This window comes from Myotis myotis, unplaced genomic scaffold, assembly GCF_014108235.1.
Source record: "Myotis myotis isolate mMyoMyo1 unplaced genomic scaffold, mMyoMyo1.p scaffold_m19_p_23, whole genome shotgun sequence".
NCBI classification, from domain to species: Eukaryota; Metazoa; Chordata; class Mammalia; order Chiroptera; family Vespertilionidae; genus Myotis; species Myotis myotis.
This window is the reverse complement of record NW_023416328.1, coordinates 5,897,670-5,925,500: the sequence shown is the minus strand read 5'-3', so window position 1 is coordinate 5,925,500 and position 27,831 is coordinate 5,897,670. Positions and strand designations below refer to the sequence as shown.

The following is a 27,831-nucleotide window of genomic DNA, read 5'->3' as shown; positions in this document are numbered from 1 at the left end:
CCCACTGGGAGCCTGAGCGGACCTCAGTTTCTCTGCACATTTCACCGGGGCCTGCTCCTCGCATGGCCTGGCGGCATGCCCCCTGGGAAGTGTAGCAGGCCAACTCCTGCGTCCTCAGCGCCCCATCCCGCTGAGAACTGAACTTGGCAGCCCTGGCAGAACGTGGCGGCCCCGTGGCCCACACCCACCTTGCGCCCCAGAGCTGAGTGCGCCCACACCTTGCCTGTCCCTCGCCATCACCTTCGAAAGAGGCTCTTGGGGGCCACCTGATTGCCAAGGAAGCTGAGGCCTTCCCAGTGGGTGAGGGAGCCGTTTGGGGTTCGGTGAGTTAGAGCTGCGCTCAAGCCCTCGTCTGAGGGCAGGGCCTCCGGTGGAGGAGAAATCAGGATTTCAGGGGAGATGGAGAGCCTGGGGGCCTGGTTTTCAATGCTTTGACATTCCCGTGCTCACTGGTGGACTCCGTGCCCGGAGGACCGTGGTCTCCCGCTCCATATGAACTCAGAGCTGCGACTGCCCTGCTGCAGGGCACTGCCCCGGTTTAGTCATTGCTCTGTCTCCTTGGCTTCTGGATTCAGTTCTGCTGAAGCTGCAGCCACCCCGGCCGGTGCCGGATCGCCTCACTCGGTGTTTTCGGAGTCACGGGGGCCGATGGGATAATGATGATAAACCCGCCGGCCGTCCCTCATCTGTCCAACTAATAGCGCTGAGCTGCTGGGGCACGGCTCTGACAGACACAGAGCCAGCTCTCCGGGAGCGTGCGTTCCACGGGGAGACCAGCTGGTAAACAGACACAGGAGTCGGTGAGACAGCGACCCGATGGCAACAGGCTTTCCATGAGCATTACCGCGGTGCCCTGTGACGGTGGGACAGTTGCAGAGTGGGCATTCGTTTGGGGACAGGTGGTGGCTGCTGTCTGGACGTGAAGTGGCACTGAACTCGGAAAGTGTGGGAAGAGAAGGAAGGGCAGTGGGTGGAGTGGAGGGTGGTGGAGGAGGGGCTGTGGATGACGTTGGGGGGCGCGGTCTGGATCAGATCCTGTAAGCAGTGATGAAGCAAGTTCGGCGTTCTGTCTAAGCTCAGATTTGAACTAGGGGAGAAACATCAAGGTTCCTACTTTACTTTTTTAGAATATTTTTTTTATTGACTTCAGAGAGGGAGGGAGAGAGAAACATCAATGATGAGAGAGAATCATTGATTGGCTGCCTCCTACGCACCCCCTACTGGAGATCGAGTCTGCAACCCCGGGCATGTGTCCTGACCAGGAATCGAACCATGACCTCCTGATGCATAGGTCGACGCTCAACCACTGAGCACACTGGCCGGCCTCCTACTTTGCTTTTTATTAAAGATGAGCCTCGCTGGCTGGCCATGTTCCAGAGCCGGGGGTGAGGGATGGAGTGAGAGGGGCAGGCTGGGAGCTCAGGTAGGAGACCCCTGCCAGGTAAGAGCCCCTCGTGGCCGGGATGCCAATGGTCACAGCACTTCCCAGCCCCGAGGGACCAGGAAACTATAGTCTTGAGGTTCACGCTCCCCCTGCCACACCCCTGGGACATCTATGGCCACAGAGTTGCTCATGAGAAATGAAAGGACTCACAGAGAAATCGGACCCCTTGGGATCCCTGTGCCTGTCGGGAGACTTAGGAATACACATCTAGGTGGTTGTATTCATTAATCTCTTTATTTCCAACCTCCACTGAACTGAAACGGAGGGACAGCACCCGGCAAGGAGGGCGCCTGCCTCTGCCGCGTGCTGAGTCGGTGACGAGGGCAGGTTCTGCGGGAAGCTGTTGTAGGGTGTCGCCTTACTGTAGTGAGGCATTTACCAAGCGGTTGTGCTCTATTGCAGATAACTTTCTTTTCCTCCCATGACTGGTCTTCATTCCAAATATTTAATGTCTTCCTGCTTTTATAACTTGGATTTCCTAAACCATTCTGCCCAAGTCATGACCTGCAGGCACTGGAGAATCACACGTGTTTGCTCCAGTATCTCAAAGACACGGAAACGCTACCCAGCTTGGCATCCATGTGCCATTACACGGGACACATTTGCGGGCCAGGCCTCAGCTGCCTGGATCCTCAGACTCTGTGCTTTTTGTGCTGAAAGTGAGAAAACGGCTAAGTTCCCAGAGAAGAGACACAGAGAGAAAGGACCCGCTCATAGGGTAAAAGAGGTCAATGTCTCATGTCACAGAGTTTTTTTGGCTGTAATCCTTGGGGCCAGGAGGGGCTGTGCTCAGAGGCAGGCCTCAGAGAGCTGGCGGGAGACGGACAGCAGCCCCGGCCTGTGGGCCCAGCTTTGCACCCTGGAGGTTTGAGGAGCTTTCACACCTGCCTGGCGAGTCTGCAATGGTCTATTTGAGAGAGAGAGAGAGAGAGAGAGAGAGAGAGAGAGAGAGAGAGAGAGAGGATTGGACAGGAGCAGAGCAGTTGCAGAGGCAGTATAAAGGCCAGAGATGAAGGCCAACCACCTACACAGAAAAGGGGTAGGTGGGCAAGGGGGTTAGAAAGATGAAAGGGGTGTGTACGGGCCAGGAGAGTGAGTGGAGGTGGCTTAGGGTGGAGGCGGCTGCAGCAGATAGAAGGTATACAGTTGTCTCCACATCAAGCAATCATCTCCTTTGGAAAACGAGGGGAGGAGTCCCCAAGGCCGGCGGACAGTGGGCTCTGGGGCCCTTGTGGGGGTGGGAGCACGCTTTCCTGCGGGGCCCCTAAGTGTGTCTTCTATGGATTCCTAAGGCAGGTGCCCCCGAGGCCCCATCTTGATGTCCCGGAAGCCACCCGAGGGTGTCCAGCCCTTACAAGGAGAGGTGGCTACTTGTCACCGACGTAAGCCTAGTGATGTCCAGTGAGGCCTTCTCTCCTGTCCCGATTCTCCACTAAGTCCCGATAGGCCCTTGACCCCTTGACCCCAACTTCTGGCACCTTCCTTCTGGAGAGAAAAAAATGTTGACAGTAGTCAAAGCCCAGACTTCCCTGTGGCTCTGTTTCTTTTGGCACCAGGAGAGCTAGAAAGAATGCTCTTCTGATCTGAGGCCCCATGGAAGGGTTTGTAGTGGGTGCCCACGAGGCAGCAAACTTGGAACTTGGTGAACCCGGATAGACCTCCTCTGAGCTGCCAAGCGTGCGGGGGGTTCCGGGGGGGGGGGACCCAGAATCCCACCGGTTTTGACTTTTCTTTTTTTAAAGAATAATAGAGTAGGGGGAGGTTCGGGAGACGGGCCAGGAAACATGGGCCCATGCGTGGAACATCTGGTGTGGGGGGACTCTGGGAAGTCCGCTCCGAGGATGTGGTGGGAAAACACCTGGCAGAGGGAGGGGAGGCTGGATCCGGGATCCGGGATCCGGGAGGCTGTGCAGAACGACTCTGTCGGCCGTGCCAAGTTCAGGCTGCCCACGCCCAGGGCCTGCGTGGCCCAGACCCACTGGCTCGGACCTCTGACCTTGGACCCCATCAGACACAGAGCTGAAGAGAGCGAGGACCAGAGCAGAGGCTGAGAGAGGGCGGCCAGGGGCGGGGAGGGGTTTGGGGGAGGCCTGGCAGGTGTCTGAGCTGCAGGAGTGGGAGCTGCAAACAGGAACATCCTCCCTGGAAGAAGCCCAGCTGCGGACTCCCCGCTGCTCCTCTGCAGCCTGGGAGGGTGAGACCCCGAGGCCGGGCGAGGGAGCCTGGCTGGGAGTGATGGGCGGGCACGCGGTGAGCAAGCAGCAGAGCGGTTTGTGCCAATGGGGCTGAGAGGGATGTGTATGTGCTGAGCTGGGAGGAGGGAGGGAGCCGGAGGCCCCACAAAGCAGCCACACTCCCCGCCTCAGTGTCTGTTACATAAAAGTCATAATGCTGGCCTTTGCCCATGCCCTTGGCTCCCCCGAGGCAGGGTGCTGTGGAGAGAGAGAGAGAGAGAGAGCCTGTTTTCCCCGAGCCACTCTGGGGCGGGTCGAGGTGACGCTGGGGAACAGCAGAGTGAGCGGAGGTGGTCCTGCCGCGCCTGTGTTTGCATTAGGAGTAGATGTTCTGAGGAGAGAGCAAGATCTTTTAAAGAAGGTCGGGAGAATGTGGGGTTACAGCTGATCTTGGGGTGTGGGTTGATGCCTCCTGGTGAAAGCGGGAAGGGACTCCAGATGGAGGAATGGGGGTGAACCCCCGACGGTGAATGACCAGCCTGTCCGTCCGCTGTCTCTGTTCTGTGCATTTATGTAAGGGATTTATGAGGAGGGAGCCTGCTGATTTGGGCCAGAGCTCTCAAATATCAGAGCGAAGAATGAAGACTAAGAACTAAGACTAACAACGGCCCCAAAGGCATGGACACTGTAGCTGATGTGTATGGGGTACCTACTGTGTGCCCTTGCGCTGTTCTAAGCATTTAATACCTTTTTAAAAAATAGATTTTTGATTTCAGAGAGGAAGGGAGAGGGAGATAGAGATAGAAATGATGAGAGAGGATCACTGATCGGCTGCCTCCTGCACGCCCCCTACTGGGGATCGAGCCTGCAACCCGTGCCCTGACCGGGAATCAAACTGTGACCTCCTGGTTCATAGGTTGACGCTCATCCACTGAGCCACACCAGCCGGGCAGCATTTAGTACCTCTTAGCGCATTTAAGGGCACCACAGTTCCGTGCACTGGGTGCCTTTTTAAGCCTCCATTTTACGGGTGAGGAAGCTGAGGCACAGAGAGATGAAGCCTTCGGGGTGGATGGCCGAAGGCTGGAGTAGCGGGTTGGTGGCAGGAGGAGCTGGCGCGTTCCTCTGTGAGCCTTCATGGTCATTCGGTCACTCAGGTGCTTCGTATGCTTCCTGGACACACATGACGTCATCGAACCCTCAGGACAGTTCAGTGAGATGGACATTTTTCTAACTTCACTCCTGACAACATCTGGGCTTGAGTCTGGTGCAGTGAACGGTCCAATGCTGCTCCTCAGGTGTGTCCCGTGTGGGGTTCCACCCAGAGCCGCGCCCTTCCTTACTGCCCTCGCTGTGGGCCTGGCGTGGACTTACAAGGCCCGTGGATGGGTGAATGACTGAGAACTCCTTCTCGTCCTTTCTTCTTTGTGTGTTTGCTTTTCTACATTTTGATGTGTTGCTGCCTCTGACTGCACAGGTCTCTGAGGGGCTTCGTTTCCTGGTGGAGCCACGGTAGCTGGTGGTGGTCAAGGCCAATGGGTGATTCTGGTCTGGGTCAGCCCTCTGGTCCACCCTGTGGCTCTCATAGGCACTCCTGCTCTCTGACCTCCTGGGTGAAGCCCCGAGCTCCACAGCTGGAAAGAACGGCCGTGAACATAGTAAGCTCTGGGTTTGCTGGTGAGGAACCATGATGCCACCAGATAGCCTTGGGGGACAGAGACAGACGCAGGGGAAGGGCCTCCGGGGAGCCTGGGTGCAGAGGGAGCCCCTTGCATGGGCGTTTGGAGTGAGAGTGTGTCCCAGTTAAGTTGGAGAGGAAGCATGCAGGCCGGGAGAGGCGGGGCTGGGGAGCCGGCAGGTTGTTGGAGGGACAGGTTCCCAGCCGGAGCCTGAGCTTTATCGCTCAGCACCTAGCGTCTCACTTCCAGATGCTCCCCGGGAGGCTTGCTCTGCGCTCTGGCTCAGACAGTCAGCGCTTGATGAGAGCCAGAGGGGTCCCCTCACCACGCAAGGGCTCATGCGACGCGGAGACAAAGGAAGCGGGCGTGTGATGTCAGGGGCTCTGTGTCAGCAAACGTCTGAGCTCAAGATGGAGCTCCCAGAGGCAGCACCTGGGGCAGGGACACGTCGGAACTTCGTAGCCTCTTCCTCTGAACTCGTGTCCGGAAACGTGAGCTGGAAGTCGCCCCAGAACAGGCCGTCCTCTGCTGATCCTCTTTCTCCGCTGCTCCCAGCAACAGCCGGGTCTCCTGTTTGCTTATTCAGCGTGTGGGAACACATGTCTCCATCCTTGATCGCGACCTCCATCCTGGGCGTGACCCTAAGGTGCCCGCATGCCCTGGAGTGGAGACCTGGCGTTGGCCCAGCCGTATCAGATGCAGACCACAGAGGCACTCTGCGTAGGGGTCTAAGTGGCAGAGACTGAGGGTCAGATGCGGGTCTCAGCTGCGTGGTTCCGTGTGATCCCGATTTGGGGGCCAGTCTTAGAGCCCAGACATAAATAAGGCTGCTCTTCGGAGCTTCCTGGACCCTTTCCCATTCTCACTCCTCTTTCCCGCCTCCCCTCCCCCTCTGGAGTGCTCTTCATGCTCCAGTCTGGAGCGGTGCTTAGAGGGCGCTCTGACCCATCCACCCACCCATCCAGTGTTTAGTGAGGGCCTGCTGCGTACTGGGCTCTGTGCTAGGCCCAGTGTACAAGCTCAGTACCACGTGGCGCTGGCCTTTGGCTTGAGCAGCTGCCAGCACCCTCGAGAGCCTCTTCGCAAAGCCATCAAATTCTGGAAATAATGGGGGCAGCCCCAGTCCAGCAGGAGGGCCTTGGGGTGGGACCCGGCCTGGCCAGCAGGAACATTGGTTGCTTGGGCCATCCTGAGTCCCCTCACCCGGGATAGGGACAGTGGCCGACCGCACTGGTGTTCATTCAACCTAGATTTTTTCCCCACATCATTGTTACCCCCATTTAGTTAGTAACTGGGACACATTTGTATTGATTATTTTTTTTTGAGAGAGAGAGAGAAACATTGATTTGTTGTTTCACCTATTGATGCATTCATTGATTCCTTCTTGTATGTGCCATGACTGGAGATTGAACCCAAAACCTGGATGATCCTCTAACCAACTGGGCTACCAGCCAGGGCCTGGGGACCCATTTTAAATTCTTGACCTCCTAGCTCTGTAGAGTTCTACCCTTTGAAATGTCTTCTCCTAGAAAACCCTGGACGTGAGCTCAGGGCGACCCCTTGTTTCCGTAACCTGTAAGTCCCCCAGGGGCGGCTTAGCAAGCACCGCTCCTGGGACAGTGAGCCAGGCTCTGCTCCGTCCAGGGGCAGGGGGAGCGGCTGGGTTGGCCGCAGGCCACTCCACAGGGTCTGTGCCGTCCAGGGGCGCCCTCACCTGGTCACGCTCTGATGCAATACCCAAAGGGAAACCAGTTCCAAGTGCCACCGGGGCAGGAGGCGAGACATAGCCAGTGGGGCCGTGAGAAGGAGCAAGGGCAGGAGGAATTCCTACCCCCAGCCGGGGCGGGGCCGGCCCTCTCAGCGGCCTCCTGCCCCCTCACAGACCCGGAGCCCGCCCTCCGTCTCCCCCCTGCCACTTCAAACCCTCAGCCGGAGCTCTGGGAATGTTGTTCTTTCCCGTTTAAAGACATTCCACTTCATGTGTAATTAAATGTGTGGGATTGAATTAATGTTTTCTCCTGAGCAAGTTTGGCAGCCCGAGACCCGAGGGTCTGGCTAGTGTAAAGCAAACACACACTTCTCCCAGACCCTCCCTTCCTCTCCCTGTTCCCTCTCTTCTGCCAAGAATCTCCCCCCTCCTCCGTTCGCCCAGTCATCCCCAGGCCTCGCCTTGTGATGGGAGGGCCCCTGAGGCTGTGCAGACCCTCCGTTCTTCCGTGGGTGCTGGGGTCTTCGTTGGTCTCTTTGGGTACCGTCCTCCTCTCCAGAAGGCATCCTCTCTGCTCGTGGTGAGCTCCGGTGGCGATGACCAAGGGCGGAAGGAGGTTCCGTGGGAAATGACTTTCTCTCTGTCCTTGTAGATGGGTTTGGTTCCCCCCAAGGACTGCTGCCAGTTCAAAAGCAGCGCCTCTCTCCCGGGAGGAGGTGCCCTGGCCAGGGAGGCTGGCGTGGAGGAGGGCAGGGTGGCACGGCCTGCTCAGGCGGGACTTCAGAGTCCCGTGGGCCACTGCTAACATCTGGGGGCCTTGGGCAAGGTACTCCATCCCCTTCAACTTCAGCCTTCACAGCTGTGGCGCTTGGGGTAGCAACACGCTGTGTTTAAGAGAGTCGCGAAGATGAATGAGGCCGTTCACGTTGAGAGCTGAGCCTGGTGCCTGGCTCGGGGAACGTGCTCACTCAGTGGCAGTTATTTTGTTATTAATAAGGACACTATGGCCTGGAAGGCGTGGCTCAGTGGTTAAGGATTGACCTATGAACCAGGAGGTGACGGTTCGATTCCCTGTGAGGGCACATGTCCGAGTTGTGGACTCGATCCCCAGTAGGGGGCGAGCAGGAGGCAGCGGATTGATAGTTCTCTCTCATCACTGATGTTTCTATCTCTCCCTCCCTCTCCCTTTCTCTCTGAAATCAATATTTTTTATAAAAAGGGCACCAGGGGGAAATGACAAGGTGAAACAGGCAAGCCCAGAGGAAGGTAGAGTCGATGGGGAAATATCTGAACGGTCTCAGCAAGGGGCGGGGACCCACCTCGAGCCCGGGAGTTACAGTGGTCCAGGAACGAGGGGAAGGCGAGAGCTTAGGAGAGCCTGTCGGGATGAGGGCAGAGAGCACCTGGCCAGCCGTAGGGATGCCGGGAGGGCCCGCATCTGGTCCCAGAGGGGACAGACTTCAGGGGAGGACCAGCTCAGGGCTGCCGCACGCATGGTCCGTCAGAGCTGCAGGACCGCCAGGGACCTGCTGCTACGGCGTCCTGGGCCTGCCTGCGGGAGCAGGCGGCTGTGGGGACTGACGCTGCTTCCTGACGTACGGCCGCGTCCGACCCGCCATTATTTATAGTCGCCGACGCTGGGAAAGCTGGTTTCTCTGCTGGTCAGTAGCCGTCTCTGGCAGGCGGCTGTCTCTGTCTTGATGGCTTCATCCCATTGTCTGACCAACGTCCTCCCGCACCTGCTTTTACCTATGAAGGGGGAGGAGGTGGGACATGGCGGTGACAGGCTTGGACAGGCTGTGTAGGACCCCTTGAGTCGGAGCTGGTTCCCCTCTTGTTTTTTTTACTTTTATTTTTATGATTTCAGAGAGGAAGGGAGAAGGAGAGGGAGAGGGAGAGAGAGAGACATCAATGATGAAAGAGAATCATGGATCGGCTGCCTCCTGCAGGCCCCACACTGGGGATCAAGTGCACAACCCAGACATGTTCCCTGACTGGGAATTGAACAGTGACCTCTTGGTTCATAGGTCGATGCTCAACCACTGAGCCACACCGGCCGGGTGCTGGCTCCCCTCTGAGCAACCTCAGTCCACTTTATTTCCAGGGAATATCACCATCCTTGTCTAAGGTTCTTTCCAAGCCACCATTTTGTTCGGAGGTACATTTATCTCCTAGTTTAGACAAAAATATCGCAGAAAGGAAGGAAACCTACTTGTGTTAAATGCCCATTATGTTTCAGATACTTCCTGTTATCTGTTACCTAAAAGTCACAAGTCCATCCTCTGAACAGCTCTGCCAACAGATACTCATGTTCCCAGGAACCAGAGTTGGAGGGAGGATACGGTGCAGGGTCAGGATTTGAACACAGACCTGTCTTCTTCCCCAGTCCTCACTTGTTCGGTAGTACCGTTTAGTGGGGACGTTATGCCTCTTCATCCCTGGTCAGCAGGACTGAGTAATTTCTGCCTGTCACACTTCCATCTTCTAAGAACATAGAAGTGAGGCTGACAGCGGTCACCTGTGTCTCTGGCCACGTCTGTCTGTCCAGTGGGTTAACCTGTGCAGGTCACAGAGGTGCTGCAGGTGAACAGAGGCAGGAGAGGGAGTGACCCCAGCTTGCCCTCTGACCTCTCAGGGCTCCGAGGTCTGCTGTACAGAGGTGGCTGGTGGCATCTTGGGTTAGCGACCCAGCCCTCGGCCAGGCTTGCTTCCGGCCTGGGCGACCTCCCAAGAGTGACTCCCCCACACACAGAATCGTCATCTTGGCCCTCGGACGGAGCAGTGACTGAGACGCAGAAATTCTCGTTCCGTATTTGTCCGATGAACCTGCTGTCCGATGGTGACGAGATGCGCTCCCGTGGCTTCCTCCGGTGGGACGCAGTCCGTGGCTCTCTTGCAAAAAGGAGTCTGGGAGAAGCCGGGCCCCAAAGTGCCAGAGACCCTTTCATCTCCCCGAGACACCTCCTCCCTGTCTGCCGGCCTGTTCTCGCTCCAGCCACCCCGCCTTGCTGGAGACTGGGAGGCCTTCCCACGCCTGGGCTGTGCGGCCCCCTCTCCTCCTCCCCTACCAGTGTCCCGGCGTCTGAGCTCTGTGACCCAGACTCTGGTGGGCCAGCCAGCCGGGCAGTAAAAGGAGATTGATGCCCTCTCCTCCCAGGAAAATCCATCACTTCTAGCATGTGGGGCAGCTCGGAGCAGTACTGCGTGAGCTAAAAATAAGCGCAGAAAGAGGCCCGAATAGACGCTTGGACGTCAGAAATGGAAACGGCCCACCCCAGCCTCTCCTCCCACGCTCTTTCCTCCCACCCCCTCCTTCCTGGGCCTCCAGGAAGGGTGCCACCCCTCCCCTCGGGCAGATGCTGCACCAGAGTCCCAGGATGCGCAGGTGAGCAGCTGGGCAGGAGAAGCAGGGGAGATGGAGGGTTGAGCTGCTGTGGACCGTGTCCTCTTGGTGGCCACAAAGAAGGAATTCACAGGATGTGCAGCTTCGGGTAATGGAAAGAACGCAGGCTCGGAGCCACGAGAAGAAGAAAGAGCCCTTAGCCGTGTTTTAGCTCTGGGGACTTTGGAACGTTACCCCTGCCTCCATCTTTCCATCTGTAAAAGGGGCGCAATAACACGCATCTCTCATGAGAATCGAAAGTTGAGCCAGTGGTAGGATTGGGCACAAATGGATTCCCTTTACCCACCTTCTTCCTACCTAAGTTCAGGGAAAGCAGCTGCCGCAATAGTGGCCTGGGGTCCGGAGTCCTATTGGCATGTGGGGTTGTCCCCAGGGAGGTGTGTTTGGCCCATGGCCAGTCTCTCTGCCACAGCCCGTGGGGACCTCGTGGAGCCTCTTCCCCCCCAGGGCTGGGCGGAAGTTCTCTCCTGGGGGGACTTACGATGGGATGGAGTCGGTTTTCACGTCCTAGTCCTCCTGCTGCCCCCTCTCACATCTCCCCACCCCCGTGTGGCCCAAGCTCAGGGTTTGCTCTACAGACACTTCCCTCTGCAGGCTTTTTATTCTGAGCTGCTGGGTGTTTCCACGTCTCTGAACGGGCTCCTCCCTGTGGAACGATCCACCTGCAGGTGTGGGGCCGGCACTGGGGTCCGTGAGGGTGGGGGGTGGGGGGGTCTGCTTCATGCTTGCCGAGAGCAGACAACTTTCTCGTCACGTGGACACCTGCCCCCTGTTCCGTTCGGGCTCCCCGGCCCACAGTCAGCTGGCGTGTGTAAAGGCCTGTAACCCTTGACGTCCTCTGAGATACCAGTGCGTTCTGGTGTTTTCATGGCTGTTGGCATGCTTTGGCAAGAAGGGGAAGCAAGGGCCAAGTCAGGAGTCCCCAGCCGGTGGCTGAGATGGGACCAGACTCCAGAGCATCAGCGTGTGCCCGGGTAGCCAAGCCACTTGCCCCCACAGCTCCTCACCCGCGGGCCATCCCGGCCCTGGTGGGGACACCAGGAACTCTGGTAGGGAATGAGAAATTTACAGTCTATTCTGAAAGGAATCGCCAAAGCCAACCAAAACAGTGACCGAAGCCTCGCAGCCACACCCCTGTCCCTGTCCTGTGTCTCCTAAAACTCACGGGAACAGTGTACCGTGGGCCTCCGTCTTCTACGGTCCTCTCTCGGCCAGGCCATTTGAGCCAGTCCTCTTGCCTGGCTCGGCCACGCTCTTCCTGACGCTGATACGGGCATTTAATGGGCGCCTGCCTGTTGAACAGGTCACCCAGAGGCCGGTGAGCAATTCCTGGCTCGCGCCTTTCCTCACCGGCCACTTCTTCTAGCGCAGCGGTTCTCAACCTGTGGGTCGCGACCCCTTTGGCGGTGGAACAACCCTTTCACAGGGGTCGCCTAAGACCATCCTGCATATCAGATATTTACATGATGATTCATCACAGTAGCAACATGACAGTGATGAAGTAGCCACGAAAATAATTTTATGGTTGGCTCACAACATGAGGAACTGTATTTAAAGGGCCGGAAGGTTGAGAACCACTGTTCCAGCGCCTTTCCACAGAGGTGGGGGCCGAGGTCCCCTCCTACTCCCCTGGGCAGGCAGACTTTAACCCGGCTGCTAAATGAGCCGGGGCCCTGGCAAGCCCGCTCTGTGCACAGACCCTGGTTCTGGGTTCTCTTTCTGGACTTGGCGTTCGTGATCTCATTGGTCTTTCCCTCCGAGGAGGGTACGTCAGGGAGAGGCTGCCCCCAAATAGTACAAGCTGCCACGTGACAGTCATTATCTCAGTCCCGACCTTGTGTCGGGGTTGTGCCTGCCATTATAACAAGAGCCAGCCTGTGTCCGGGTGTGTGTGCAGGTGTGGCTGCCTTTAGTGTCTCCCGGCACTGGGCCAGGCTCTGCCTATGGATTAGCTCGCTTCATCGCCGCAAAAGCTCAGCAAGGAAGGAAGGTGTTGGTGTTGATCCCATTTCCCAGGCGAGGAAATCGAGGCTCTGGGGGGAAATAACGATGCCAAGCTCAAGAAACGAGTGAAGAGGCGGAGCCAGAATTCAAACCCGACTCTTAAATACCCCAGAGAGCTCACAATCCGCAGTGCAGCCTATGGACCCAGGGCACGTGGACCTCACCGGGGAGTCTGTTGAAACGCAGATGCTCAGGCCCCCTGCGCCGGGACCCGCCCCAAGCCCAGGGCATCCCGTCACAGTCACCACAGCTCCGCCCCCAGAATCCTGTGCGCTCATGGCGTGGGCTGTTTCCCATCTGCGGTCTAGAGACCTAGGGGGGTGTCAGGCAGAGCTGGGATGTGATTCCGGGTCCGACTTCCACTCCACAGTGAGAAGCCGTCTCCCCGCCCAGGGCGGGGTGCTGCCTGAGCCTGCCCATCCTGCCGCAGACTCCCAAGCGGGGCTCCCTGCTCTAGCCCCCCTGCTCCCCCGCCCCGGGCCTCTAAGGAGGACAGCACTGACTCGGCCGCCCCTCTCTGTCCCTCCACAGACGTGCAGCACATCAAGAGACGCGACATCGTGCTGAAGCGGGAGCTGGGCGAGGGCGCCTTTGGGAAGGTCTTCCTGGCCGAGTGCTACAACCTCAGCCCGACCAAGGACAAGATGCTGGTGGCCGTGAAGGTGAACCCCAGCGCCTGTGGGGCCAGGAAGGTGGTGGTGGTGGGGGTGGGGGGGCTGGGGAGCAGGAAGGAGAGGCTCCCTCCTTCACATGCCATCGGGCCCTTGCTCCAAGGTCAGTGAACTGCCCTTGGGACCCACACCCACTTGCTTTGGCGTCCAAGTCCAGAGCTGTCACACACATAAGGAGCAGGTTTTGCCTGGAAAGGCCCTGGTTTCATTCTGGACGCCCGGGGCTCGCTCCCGTCCCCAGGAGGGTGTCCCTCCTCCCTCCTCAGTGGCCTGGAAAGTCACCTGACCATTTCTCTGAGGAGACTTGGGTGAGGGTGGGCTCGAGACGCCCTGGAGCCGCTGCTCAAGGGCACCAGCCGTCACTGGGCACAGGAGAGGGGAGGGTGGCAGGTACTGAGCAGGGAGAGCAGTGAGTGAGGGTGGAGAGGATTCTTAGTGCCCCCATGGGATCCAGGTGCCGAGCCCAGAGGGCGGCGTGCCTGAGGGTGACTGCCTGCTGGCAGCTGCAGGAGGGGTCCATTCACCACAGGGCTTCTCTGTGCTGAGCCAGCTCTGCAGCTCCAGCCGCGTCGCCTGGAGCTGTAGCGAGCACCTTTGCCCGCCCCCTGCGTCTTCCTGCATAAATCAGTGTTGGACAAATCGCTGAACATGATTGGCACAAACAAGAGTCAAGCCCGGCTGGTGTGGCTCAGTGGTTGAGCGTTGACCTATGAGGCAGGAGGTCACGGTTCGATTCTGGGTCAGGGCACAGGCCAGAGTTTCAGGCTCCATCCCCAGTAGGAGCTGTACAGGAGGCAGCCGGTCCATGATTCTTACCATTGATGTTTCTATCTCTCTCTCTCCCTGTCCCTTTCTCTCTGAAATCAATAAAAATAAATTTTCCAAAAAAAAAAAGTCAAGTAACCTCACCGAGGCTGAGTAAACCAGTGGTGATGGCTGTTGTCCAGTAACGTTTTAAATAAAATGAGGCATTGTCTGCCAAGCTCTGCTCTAGAATTAAATAAGGAAGCAGAGTGCTGCCCCATGGAAGGTCAGTGGTGGTTACTGCTGGACGTCCTGGAAATGGACCTGCGCTGTGGGTCTCCATAGACCCGGGATGGTCAGAGGAGAGACAGGGGTCTTCGCGTGGCTTGCACCAGGGATGTGGGAACGTTTCTCATTTTATCCCTAAACTTAGAGTCCGCGCTGCCCTGAATCCTAATTTATAGGGTGACACTCATCCGCTGGGCGCTGCAGCGCCGTCTGGGAACTGGCAGAGAAACGGAGTGTTTCTGGGCTCTGAGCAGGAAATGAAGTGATGGCCTGAAACCCTGGGAACTGACTCCCGCGCAGGGCCCGGCGTTGGGTGATGCAGCAAATGCGTTTCTGCTTTCCTCCCTTTGAAAGGCTTTCCTTCTCCCCTTGGGCCTGGGAACCCGGAGGAGATGGGCGCTCTGGGATGCCACACCCTTGGGTGCCCCGTGGGCCCGGCGGTGGTGATGGTGACCATGACAACGGCATCTGACAGACAGGACTCAGCGGGTTCCTCCTGTAGGTGACGTGTGCCGGTTCATGCTTCGTTCTCACAACAAGCTCAGAGCCAGCCCGGTCACGGTCCCATTGTACAGAGGACAGGGAGGCACCGAGGGACAGGGGGGTTGGTGGTGGAGTGAACTCACAGCCGGGCAACTCCTCCCCTCCACCCACGAGGGAGTGAGACCCTGGCCACTGTCATTCCCGCCCCCTCTGCCTCTCCAGGCTCTGGTCCCGGGCACCTCAGCGTCTTCAGCCCCGATTCTCCCTGCGGTTTCATCCAGTGTAGACTGCGTCTCTTCTGTGGCAGTTTCTGTTTTAGCCTCAGTGACTGTGTAATTTATTTCCAAGATATCTAATTGGGTCTTAATTTTATTGTTTTCTTATTTCTCCCTGTTTTTGCTAAATACCTCCTTGGTTTTCTTAATCTATTTTTGTCGGTCTCAGAGAGGAAGGGAGAGGGAGAGAGAGAAACATCCATGATGAGAGAGAATCACTGATGGGCTGCCTCCTGCACGCCCCCTACTGGGGATGGAGCCCGCAACCCCGGCATGTGCCCTGACCGGGAATTGAACCGTGACCTCCTGGTTCATAGGTCGACGCTCAACCACCGAGCCACGCCTGCTGGGCTAGTGTTCTGGCCATTTAGACAGCTTCCCTCCCATCTGACTGAACAGACCCTCAAAACCCAGGACTTGGGGTGAAAGGGAGCTGATGCCCAGAGGGGAAGCCCAGAAAGGGCAGAGTCCTCAAACCTCGGGGTAAGAGAGGTAGACAAGGGGCCGAATTCCGGCTCCGCTGTTTGTTCTGCGGATCCTGCTCGCAGGGCTTCAGAGACCCCTCAGCCTGACCCATCTCCCCGAATCCCGGTGCCAACTGGTGACCCATTTTGAAGTTTTGCTCGGAAGAGGACCCCCTGGAGAGGGGCTGGGGAGTGTCAGTGGTTTTCCTCCTAATTCTCCTTCTCAGGTCATCTCTGTCCCAGTGGTGTCAATCCTGGCCCCCGGCCCCCGTTCGCTGAGCACGACCCTTTGCCAATTACATAAGCACTCAGGTGTGACCCAGGAGCTGGACATCCCGTGGTGAAGGGTTGTGGGCAGACTACGGGCGATCGCGGTCGCCTTGTGCCTCATCTCCTGGTGCCTTGCAGGGTGCCAGCCCAGGCACGCTGGCGGGCACTGCTGGAGTGCCGGGAGCGGAAATATCCAACGGCCGCCTTTGGCCTCCAGGACTGTGCGCGAGAATGATTTACAGGGATGGAGAGAGGCCACTGGGCTGGCCCCAGATGTGATCTGCTTTTCCCTCTCACAAACCCAGGGCTCACATAAATCTTTGTATTCTCCCATCCCACCCATGCCGGGTTCCTTTCCTCCTCTTGTTCTTCATGAACATAAATAAATCACTGGCAGTCATCCTATCCCCACGCCCCCGCACATGGAGTTCAGGGCCGCAGCCAGGGGCTGGGTCAGCGAGAGAGGCGCCCTCGGCCTTCTCCCACCCACAGCATCTTGCAGATGCCTTTGTTCTGGCTGTTGGCCTCAGCGCTGGGGAGATGAGCAATGGGCCTCGGCCGGCCCTGCGAGCCTGGCATCCTCCTGGGCCCAGCCCCTCTGCTGGAGCCCACAGTCCTCAGCCTCCCCCGCCCTCCCCTCTTCCCCATCTTTTACCTTCTTGCCCACCGTTCCTCTGGGGCCCTGCCCAGTGACTCCTCCGCCTGATACATGAGTCCAGGCAGGCGTGCGGGGCCGAAGCAGCCAGGCCTCCTTTCGTGGTCTTTAGCGAGTCACCGCCTCCTGCTGGACCGCCGCTTTCCCACCTGTAAAACGGGAAAGTTCCCATGAGATGACGCCCAGCATTTTGGTCAGCCGCGGGGCCATGTAATCAAGCTGTTTTGAAAAGAAGGAAAGGTGGTGCTGGTGGCATTTGCAGTGGGACTTGGCCTCTGGTCCGGAGACCGTGGTCCTTCGGAAGAGAGCCCTCCAAAGGCCTTGCCGTTGACCTGGAGACCAGAGACCAGGAGAGGGCTGAGGCTCAGCCCAGCTGGCGTTGAACACGTGCCATCTAAGTTGCTCTCCGGACAAGGCTGGGCCTCAGTTTCTCCAGCCTGAGACTTGAGCAGGTGAAAGCAGACGACACCTTAGGCCTTTTTCATGCTGAGGGTCCATCATCTGGTCTCTAATGTATGCTAATGACTGACAGCGTCGATGGGCCTCCTAGGTACAGTGTTTGCATGTTCACATCCCTGAAGTGCTGTAAGCCCAGGCAGCCGTGTGGATTTCAGATAAAGGGTTTGCTGCTGAGAGAGAGAGAGAGAGAGAGAGAGAGAGAGAGAGAGAGAGAGAGAGAGAGATCTGGCCAGGAGGCCTTTTAGTAACAGCACAATCTCCATTCTACAGGGAGGTCAGTCTGCCCACATGACCAGAAAAGGACAGGTCATGGCAGAGAGGACTCTGCAGACCAATCTCCCCGTGTCTCGCTTCTCACTGACCTGAAAATGGTGCAAGAACATCACATTCCCCCCTCCCTGCCTCCTGTTGTGTCTGTTGAGGTTACTATTCTGTGTCAGCGGAAGCAGGCAGGTGTGGGGAGGGTGGGAGGCCGGAGAAAGGTGTGAGTGACCTGCCCAGCTGCTCCTCCTGCAGAAACACTGCCCCACCCCGCCCCCCTTCACAGCTCGCTCCATGGCGGTTGCCAGCACCGCATCCCCATGGCCGGGCCCTAGCAGGGTCCCTGCTTTGGCCTCACCCTCCCCTCCTGGTGCCAAAAACCCGCATTTACAACTGACCACCCCTCCTCCTTTTATCATTCTGGGACCTGGGGCGAGTGGCCTGGTCTGGCGCCTACCCCTCACCCAGGGTCTCCCACTCCCACAGGGGCTGTGAGCGGTGGCATCTGGGTGGCCACTGGTGCCCACCTTGCCATCCTACCTGGGACTTTGCAGTACTTTACCTGGTCCTACGGATCCTAAGGCTTCTTCTTCCCATTGACTGCTGTTCCCATGGCTGCAGCCCCCTGACCTCCACCCCAAACGCTCCCTCGGCCCCTCCTAGGAGGACACAGTGCCATTGACGTTTCTCTGCACATATACACTCTGTCACCATCTAGAGTCACGGAATAGAAAGGGCAGGGGACTAAGTTGCCTGGTTTGGGGTAAACTTGGCACAGGCGACCTTACGAAGCTAAAGTGCTTGGGGCAGGTTTTCCCCTGTTTATTTCAGCTGAGGGACCATTTCTTCCAGGGAACCTGAGGGGACAGGGCTTGTCAGGCCTCCCACCTCGCAGCCCCGCCCTCCGCCTTTCACGCTAGTCATTGGCTGGTGTCTGGGGTGGTGTCAGGAAACTGGTTTCTGGTTCTTCAGGGATGACAGTGCTGAAGGTGGAAGGGTCAGGCCTGGCCTTGTGGCCTTTAAACCCCGATTAAAATCTCATTCGTTGGGCCCTAGCCGGCTTGGCTCCGCGAGTAGAGTGTCGGCCCGTGGACTAAAGGGTCTCAAGTTCGATTCTGGTCAGAGGCATGTACCTCAATTGCAGGCCCGGTCCCCGCCCTGGTCGGGGCACATGCGGGAGGCAACCATTCGATGGGTCTCTCTCACATCGATGTTTCTGTCTGTCTCTCCCCCTCCCTTCCACGCTCCCTAAAAATCAATGGAAAAATTTCCTTGGGTGGATTAACAACAACAAAACAATCTTCTTCGTTGGGCACAAGCAGGCCTTTCTTCTGAGCACCAGGCTCCCTCTCAGGAGGGGGTCGGGCAGATCCCTGTCCTCTGGTTGCTAAACGCCTTTGTCCTGCCTCGTTCCCAGGCCCTGAAGGACCCCACCCTGGCCGCCCGGAAGGACTTCCAGAGGGAGGCGGAGCTGCTCACCAACTTGCAGCACGAGCACATCGTCAAGTTCTATGGCGTGTGCGGCGACGGGGACCCGCTCATCATGGTGTTTGAGTACATGAAGCACGGAGACCTGAACAAGTTCCTGCGGTGAGCCCTGACCCCTCCCCCCACCCCCCACCCCGGGCATCCTCTCTGGAACCAGCAGTTATATTTGTGCCTGTGAGCACATAGGTCCAGGGGTTAGATGTGAGAAGCAGCCTTCCGTTCTTCTGCATCAGCTCCTGAGCTGCTGGATTCAGGCCTTCATCCTTGCTTTGGGGCCATAGGCCTGGGGAGCCCCAGGCCTGGGGGCTCTGTCACTGGGACCAGCCACCGACAGAGTCCCCCAGTCCTAGGCCCTGTGTGTGGTCCAGAGAATGGACTCAGGAGCCTTCCTACCCAGAGCATCACTGCTGGGAGCTTGTAGGAAATGCAAATGAACTAGCTCCACCTAGCCAATCAGAATCCTGGGGGTGGGCCCAGGGAGCTGATTAACAAGCCCTCCTGATGCTCCTGAGCCATGTCTGGCTTCCTCTCTCCTGCTCACCCCTGTGTTCCCTCTGAGATCTGTGACGTTGGCCAGGTGGTGTGATCACTTTGTGCCTCAGATTTCTTATCTCAGAATTGAGGTGGGAGCGTTAAGTGAGTGAATATATTTAAGGTTCTTGGAGCAGTGCATGGAACAGAGTAAGGGCCATGTAAGTGTTAGTCTGGGTTTTATTAATATTCTATATTAGACCTCTAGAGCCTGGGCAACCCTAGGTATAAATGAAGGAGTCTAGAAGAGAAGGGTCATTCCCTGACCCCTGGAGCCCATCTGCTGTCATCTCCGGGTGGAATCTGGATCAGTGTTTCGCCCACGTCTACACTCACACAATACATTTTGCTGTAGACAGAAATAGGCCGTAGTCGGCTGAGAAGGGAGATGGCATGCACTGCCGTGGAGCATTCCAGAAACCTCCTGAATTCTCTCTGCCCCTCGCTTCTCCCCGACCCCCGCAGGGCCCACGGGCCAGACGCCATGATCCTTGTGGACGGGCAGCCGCGCCAGGCGAAAGGCGAGCTGGGGCTCTCGCAGATGCTGCACATCGCCAGCCAGATCGCCTCAGGCATGGTCTACCTGGCCTCCCAGCACTTCGTGCACCGGGACCTGGCCACCCGCAACTGCCTGGTAGGGGCCAACCTGCTGGTGAAGATCGGAGACTTCGGCATGTCCCGGGACGTCTACAGCACCGACTACTACAGGGTAAGGGGCCTTTCCACGGCACGACGCCAGGGCCGAGCTCGCGCCTCGCTTACATGTCTTCGTCATTGTCCATTAACCCCGTCACTCGGAGCACTCGCAGACACACCACGCCCACACCTGCACTAGTGATTGTCCTCTGGCCACGCCTACATCCTGGCATCTCCTCCTTCCCTCTTGGATGTTTACCTCAACCGCACCCTGACACTGAAATGCCATATGCATTGTGTTCTCACATGTATCATTAACAACACTCACTCTTTGTGCAACTATATATATATATATATATATATATATATATATATATATATATACATACACACACACACACACACACACACACATATACATATATATATATACACACACGTGTGTGTGTGTGTATAGATTTGCATGTATATCCGCAAGTGCACACACAGACAAACCCGACTGGGTGCTACCTTTCGGCACCTCCAAGCCAGGCCCCGATCCAGCCCCGCCCACAGCGCATTGGCCTCTCTGACATTATCTGCTGACTGGGCAGCTCGTTTTCAAAGGCAGTTCTTGACGAGAAGCCAGAGCCCACCGTAAAGGAGCAAAGTGGTTACTGTCGTGCTGAGCGCAGTTCTCCACGCGGCGTAGGAAAGACGAGGGGAGGAGGCAGGTTATCACTGCCAGCGCTGGAGGGGTGCCGGTTAGGAAAAGCTCCCCGACTGGGGGAGGGGACATCACGTTCGATTTCACATCCTGCGGTTGTCGACATGATCAGGTGTCTTATTTTGCTCCCAGACTTCCCCCTTAGTCTTCGTGAATTATCTCCCCATGGATCATTGAGTGGTTCTGACAGTGTTATTATTGCCAGGGAAAGTGGGCACCAGTGTCATTTAACTCAAAAAATAATGGCGGGGGGCGGGTGGGGTGGGGAGGGAGTATAGGTGCAACCTGAGATACAGAGATGGAATCACTTCTGCAAACTGATTGCAAGTCGGTTGCCTCGAAAATATGGAAAATTGACTTCGCGGGACGTTGAAGGGGCGAGGACTGGGGATGTGTGGTACAGGGAGAGGGTGGGGCAGTGTCTCCGAGGCATGGTAGCCATTTGTCTCATCTTTGTCAGGAGCAAATGACCACATTGAGAGTAAAGAGCCCACGGTTGTCCCGTCGGCTCGAGCGTGTTGCAAGAGGCTGGGGGTTTGGCGTCTGCAGAGCAGCTCTGTCCGAATGTTCCTCCTGATGGCTTTGTCTAAGCAGGACGATAAAACCAGTCACTCAAGACATGTCATGTTAGCCCGGGCTTAGAGAAAAACAGGATGGTTGAGAAACGCTCTTTGTGGTTAGAAAGTAATTTGTTCATGGTACAGACAGAGGCTGGCAGATGACAGAGCATCAGGAGAGGATGTGAAGCAGAAGTAGACAGACAGTGGGGGGAGGGTGTGTGTCGGCAGCAAACTGGTCGGTTTCTCGAGCCACGTGCCCTGTCCACCACCCCCAGACACAGAAAAGGAGCAGGGAGCAGCGGTCGCCACAGACGGATGCCAGGGCGGGCCTGCCGGGAAATAACCCAGCAGAGCCTTTCTTTAGCTTCTAGGCCCGTGTTTTCCAGTCATTTTGAAGAGAGGCATCGGCGTGGTTCCTCGGGGCCCGTGGGTCACAGATTTCTCGGGTCTCGCTGGAGCTGGCACCGTTTAATTGCCTTTGCACTCCGCGTAATGGGGTTTGCTGGCCTGTCTGGCTGCGCTCGGCTGTGTTGGTGTTGATAAAAGCAAGGGGCGGCTCGTTGTTCTTCTGTGCGAGGAAGAGGCTTGATTATGCCGGTCTGGTCTCTGCCGGCCTCACCGGGGTCTTGGGAACAGCATCTGACCAGGACGTGTGCAGACTCGGCTTGCAGACTTGCCTCCAGGAGTGCACTTGGTATTTCTCGATTCTGATTTCAAAGAGGGGAAAAAAATCACATCTTCAAGTGATACCGCTGCGCCCTTGCTTTAACAACTGCGCACTGCTGCTCTCTCCTCCTGGGAGAGCGCCAAGGAGTAAATCCGTCTCATTTCCGTGGGCACCAGGGCAGACTGGAATTAAGGAACGGGGAGCCGGGGGGCGCCGGGGGGTGGAGGTGGGGCTGTCCACGTGCCAGGCATCCACAATGCCTTTGTCATGCAGGCCAAGCCAGGTGTCAGCTGAGGCCAGCTGGCTTGAAAATGCGCCTTCAGTCCCCAGGAAGTATGAAGTCGGAACGGGTAGCTGTCGCAGTAAGAACTCGGGGCGCCCCTGGAAAGCTGCACAATCCACTGATGGAGGGTGGGCACTAGACTATCCACATTCAAAGAGCAGCTTGTATCCCAACTTCATGCTCAGGTGCTCACGAGGTGCTAATGTATGCATAGCCCCTCCCCCTCAGGGAAAAAAGGAAGGAAGCCATTGGCCAGCGGTCACATCAGTAATGCACCCGGAAGTCCTCTTATCCTATTGGAAGGCATCAGGGAGACGGGCATTCTGCATCTGAGCCTGATTTGACCTGCGCTTCCATCCCGACCCCACCGTCAGCAGCCATGGGACCTCGTGCACCTTCCTCACCTGTTTCATTTTCCCGTTTTACAAACAAGGACAAACATAGCCTCTTAACAGAGTTGTTTTGATGTTAAGCAAGTTCATTAGCGCTAGGAGCCTGGAACACACTCCTTCCTGGATAAATTGTTATGTATATTATATTCCTTAGTCCCCTGCACACCCAGACAGGAGAACCCCAGGGACAGTCTCATTCCAGAGGTCACTCCTGAGTCAGAGCGAGGAATCTCCGGACGCTGGGAAATAAACGGGTCACACAGCTGCCCCAAAGGGCTAGGGCCTTGAAGGTGACCACCTCTGAAAAGGTGCCTTCCCAGGGTTTCATCTTAGACAGAAACACTGGGGTGTCGCGCTCGCCTGTGCTGGTCAGTGTTTACAGGGCCCTGTCATGGATCTCCGAGCTACACCCGTGCCCGGCGATTTAGGAAAGATGTGTTTGCTCCATGTCCCAGCCGACGCCCTGGGAGAGCAGTGATTTGTTAGATGAGAGGGCCAGGCGCTGAGGGCTCTCTGCAAGCTGACCCGGGGCTGGCCTTCTCCTCTCTGCTACCGCAGGGTCTGGAGTCTGTCGGGCCTAGGAGCTTGCAGGTTTCTGGTGACTAATACAGCTGAATGCTGAGAATCCAGGCGTGTGTGTGTGTGTGTGTGTGTGTGTGTGTGTGTGTCTGTGCGCACATGTGTGCTGTGTTATCTGTACTCACCTGCCCAGGGCAGATCCCATGCTGTGTCTAGGAGGGCAGGGGGGAGGTAGAGATAAACTCCACCTTCTGTTCTTCCTTTTTCATTTTTAATTTCTTGGAACAAACAGGCGCCATCTGGCTCAGGCATGGGCGGTATGCAAACAGTTCTCTAAGGTGAGCTGCCTGATTTCCTGCTACACGTTCAGAGAGGGCAGCACACATCTCTGCCTCGGGGTGCAGAGCCCGGTGCTCCCTCCTCGTGAGGCCACGTCCCATGGTGTACCCTTCCTCCGGCGGGCGCCTACGCGATGCTTCTGAGCTCGCCTCAGACCGGCGCTGGCACGGTGCTTGGCACCTCGATGCCCTTCTCAGAACGCGAGACAGCACTCAGAGGCTGCAGTGCAGTGCAAATCTGGAATTAAAGAGAGCCTTGAGCCCGGCTGGTGTGGCTCAGTGGTTGAGTGTCGACCTCTGAACCGGGAGGTCACGGTTCGATTCCTGGTCAGGGCACATGCCCGGGTTGCGGGCTCGATCCTCAATGTGGGGCGTGCAGGAGGCAGCTGATCCATGATTCTCTCTCATCATCAATGTTTCTCTCTCTCTCCCTCTCCCTTCCTCTCTGAAATCAATTTTAGAAAAGAACACTTTTTTTTTTTGAAGAAAGCTTCGAGAGTTCGGAGGAGGAGAGGTTGGGATTCCAGAAGAGAAATGTTTTCAGAGGGAGGGAGGCCGTGCGCTCAGATCCGGGAGGAAAGGGCTTGAGGGGCTCAGTGCTCTGATCTGACTTGTCTGAAGGGTGGGGGCTGCCTTCTGTCCACTCTCCTCTCCTCTGTCCCGAGCACAGAGCCTAGGACGTGTAGACACCCCGTGAAAATGTGGATGAGGGAGGTCCGAATGGCAGTTTGAAATGAGGCAGGGAGCAGATTAGGCCTGTGCAAGAGCAGCCTGGACAGGCAAAGAGACCCCCCCCCCCCCTTTCAGGTGTCATCTTTGCGGGCGATGTGGGAATCCATGGCCTAGGCCAGTGATGGCGAACCTATGACACGCGTGTCAGAGGTGACACGCGAACTCATTGTTTTGGTTGATTTTTCTGTGTTAAATGGCATTTAAATATATAAAATAAATATCAAAAATGTAAGTCCTTGTTTTACTATGGTTGCAAATATAAAAACATTATATGTGACACGGCACCAGAGTTAAATTAGGGATTTTCAAAATCCTGACACGCCGAGCTCAAAACGTTCGCCATCGCTGGCCTAGGCAATATCTGGGACAGTGTCCAGAGGAGGCAGGGAGGGGAGGTCTGAGTCAGGAGTTACTCAGTTAAAGTCAGAGTGGAGTCATAACACAGCCAAGTGTCCAGGAGACGAGGAGGGGACCTAGGTCAAGTCCAGGCCAACACAGGTGGGGGAGCTAAGGCAGGTCCGGCAGCCGATAGCGAGGCCCCGGGTCCTCACGGGAGACTGCAGGTCACAGTTCCTGGAAACTCCTGTGCAAGGGGACAACGGTACCTGCCGGGTGTGGGAATCCTTCGGAGCCAGCTGATCTGGCTGATAGAATGTTTGATTTTGTGGATGTCACGGCTCCCCCGTGGCAGCGACGCAGGTGCAGACTCTTGAACCCACACTGCCTGGGTGTGCATCTGAGCTCCTGTAATTCCTGACCGTTTGACCTTGGGCAACTTATTGGACCTTTCTGTGCCCCCAGCTGTAAAATGGGGCCACACGCCCCTAAGCACCTGCACTTGCTGTAAGGATCAAGTGTTCATCAACGTGAAGTTCTTAGGGAAACAGATGCTCAAGAAATATTAACTACTCTTCTATCACTGGGGCTAAAATGCAGCGGTCTCCCCCATTCCAGCGTGGGAACAGCACTCACATAAGTGCATGCATGGCGGTGGGCCGGCGGTCTGTCCTCACAGGTTCATGCCACCATACAGAATGGCTGCGACACAAATGGAAGCCTGTTTCTAGGCCTTTCTGGGTCGTGTCACAGTGTGAGCAGTTGACCCTCCGCCGTGCGGGCACCCAGGCTGACAGTGCTCGACCCTCTCCTCTGTGGGGGGTCCTTGGTCACCCTGGGCACCCATCCCCATTCCAGTCAACTGGGCGGGGCCTCAGGCATGTGTTCACGGGCCTGACCCGGCGGTGAGGCCTGTCCCTTCTCCTCACAGTAAGAACCTGGGCACGCGCCTGGCCCCATGATCTGTGAGGCGGGCTGAGGAATGGAGTGTGGCTGTGCCCCCGGGGGATGGGAATGAGCAGCAGGCACCCTCGGCCACAGGGTGGGTGGAGGAAACCCCTCTCTCTCCCACTCCTTTCCAGCAGTGCGTCATCCTCCCGTGTCTGATGTCATATCAGCAAAGTGAGGGCAGTTCACTGTCTGTGATAGAGCGAAGGCTAGGAGGCCAGGGGAGGCCTCGATCTCCTGGATTCCCAGTCCCTAAACCATGCATTTGCTCTTATAAACCATGCATGTATATATCAGAGAGGAAGGGAGAGAGAGAGAGAGAAACATCAATGATGAGAGAGAATCGTGGATCGGCTGCCTCCTGCACGCCCCTTACTGGTGATGGAGCCTGCAACCCGGGCCTGTGCCCTGACCGAGAATGGAACCGTGACCTCCCGGTTCCTAGGTTGACACAACCACCGAGCCACGCCGGCAGGGCCTGTTCTCCAGTTGTGGGAGAGGGTGGCTGGTGCTGACCGGAGACACGGCCACGAAGCAGACACCCAGGCAGGCTCCGAGCTTCAGCTGCCCGGGCATCTGTGCAGGGCTCGGTGCCACACTGCTCGCATCTCGAGTGAAGTTTGCAAAACCCCGTAAGTGCTGAGCCCTGTGAAGCTGCACACGCTGCAGAGGGCAGCCACGCGGAGAGAGGTGTGGAGGACAGTCTGTGCTAATTACAGTATCACATCCTTGCTTCCTCGACGAAAGCCGGAGGATTTGCACACTAATTATCTACACAATACCAGACGTTTTGGAACGCGGGTCTGCGGAGGGAGAGGACTGCTCTTTAGGGCACCTGGTCGCATCGTCCGCTCTGTGTCCGTGTGGCCAATTAGCGGCTTCCCTTTCATCAGTCAGGCCTGGAGCTTGGACGCAGCTTCTGTGGTCTCTCAGGCTCTGCCTTCTGTGGGGCTAAGTTCCGTGTGGGATGATCAGTGAGCAGAGGCTTGATTTCCTCAGGAGGAGACAGGGTGAGAGTGTGAGAACACAGCCCAGGCCGCCTCCGGATTCGGGCTTCTGCGAGGCCCCAGACCCAGCTGGTCAGATCCCACCCCCTCCTCCCCTCTGGGTAAAACAAGCAACAGCCCCCAGTTGGAAAGAGGCTCTTCCCACAATCCCTCGATCTAGTTCAGCGACGGAAGTTCGCTTTTCTGCTCTTCCTCCTTCGTCTCCTTTGAGCCATTCAGGGTAATTGGCCAAATACAGCCGGCAGGGGCGGGGGTGGGGGGGGGGCGCGGAAGAATTACTGGGTAGACTTCCTTGATACTTTCTTCAGTGATGTGAATTACCTGGCCTCCCCCCCTCTATCTCAGTCCTTCCAGACCCCAGCCTGCCTGGACCAGATCATACCTGGTGTCAAAACACAGTGGCGGTGCTGGGATATCCACCTGCCGCGCAGGCATCGGCTCCACAGAGTGCAGAAGGGAATACGGGTGGCATCTGGGTACTGAGCCACGGGACACGCCGCAGTCTGGTGTGGAGGTGACTTGGAGAGGAGGGTGATGTGCAAACAGTGGACCCTAGCAGTGAGGTGAGGAAGTTGCCTGGAGTGTGTCCCCCACAGGCTCTGGGTGCGGGGCCAGTTGCTCCGACTTGGGTCATCATGGGAGGCCTGTCACCGGTGTCCCTATAAATGAGGCCGGGTGTGAGGACACGCCATCGGGCAGTGGCACGTAGGATGGGAACCGAGGCCTCGAAGGCGAAGGCCGGCCATGACCAGGATCCTGGGAAGAGGCGACGAGGCCCCTGCTGCCCTGTTGGCGTGGAGTGTGGAGGGGAGGCCTGGGAAGGTGACCCCAGGCCAGGGCCTAGGCGCTCAGAGCCTCTTCGGTTTTGGACTGTAACCGTGAAAAGGAGTAACAGTGAAATGGAGGGTCAGGGTGGGTTTGCTACAAATGCACCTTTTAGGCCACGTTCTGCGTCCCTTGAGTGTTCGAAACAGATGAACAAATGCCACGTCATTCCATTTGAAAGAAACATGAGGCTGGAAAGAGTCTTAAATGTCATCTGCCTCACCCGTGGCCCCAGGCAGCACAGCATCGAACCATCCCAGACAGATGGCTCGCTCGCTCTACTCGGTGCGTCTCGGGGGACCCGCAGGCTCCCTTGCCCCTTCCAGCTGGGACCAAGGGGAGATGTTAGCAGTGAGAGGTTTGTCTTTCCCTTTGTGATTTGTAACACCCCTCGGAAGTGGGAAGTTCTCCGTTATGTCTAGCCTGAGTCCCACCAGCTGCAGGCATGTCTATTTCATCCTCTGTCCTAAGTGGCGATGAACATGATGGATGTTGTAAGGCCGACATTATAGCACTCGGGAAAACCAAGGAAGCTCAGTGAGACCAGGGTGGCCTCCTGCACTTCATAGTAATTGGTTGTATTTTATTCATGGGCTGTAGCTTCACTGGTAGGGAAACTGGAATAAAAACATCTCGGTCCCTTGCCAGCCAAAATTCATACCCTCTTTCTGAAAGTAGTTTCCAGTAGTCTCTTTTTTTACAAAAAGATTTTTGTTACTGATTTCAGAGAAGAGGGGAAAGGGGGAAAGAGGGAGAAACATCAACGATGAGAGAGAATCGTGGATCGGCTGCCTCCTGCAGGCCCCCTACTGGGGATCGAGCTTGCAACACAGGCATGTGCCTGGACCAGGAATCAAACCGTGATCTCCTGGTTCATAGGT

At 56.9% G+C, this 27,831-nt stretch overlaps 1 protein-coding gene across 1 annotated transcript in view; it reads left to right on the top strand.

The window, feature by feature from the left end:
• Window positions 1-27,831, top strand: part of NTRK3 (neurotrophic receptor tyrosine kinase 3) — a 213,996-nt gene that overhangs the window by 159,808 nt on the left and 26,357 nt on the right. The window contains exons 13-15 of the mRNA XM_036355835.1: window positions 12,944-13,074; window positions 18,400-18,572; window positions 19,467-19,710. Of these exons, the coding sequence (XP_036211728.1) occupies window positions 12,944-13,074; window positions 18,400-18,572; window positions 19,467-19,710 (548 nt within the window). The remainder of the gene's footprint in view (window positions 1-12,943; window positions 13,075-18,399; window positions 18,573-19,466; window positions 19,711-27,831) is intronic.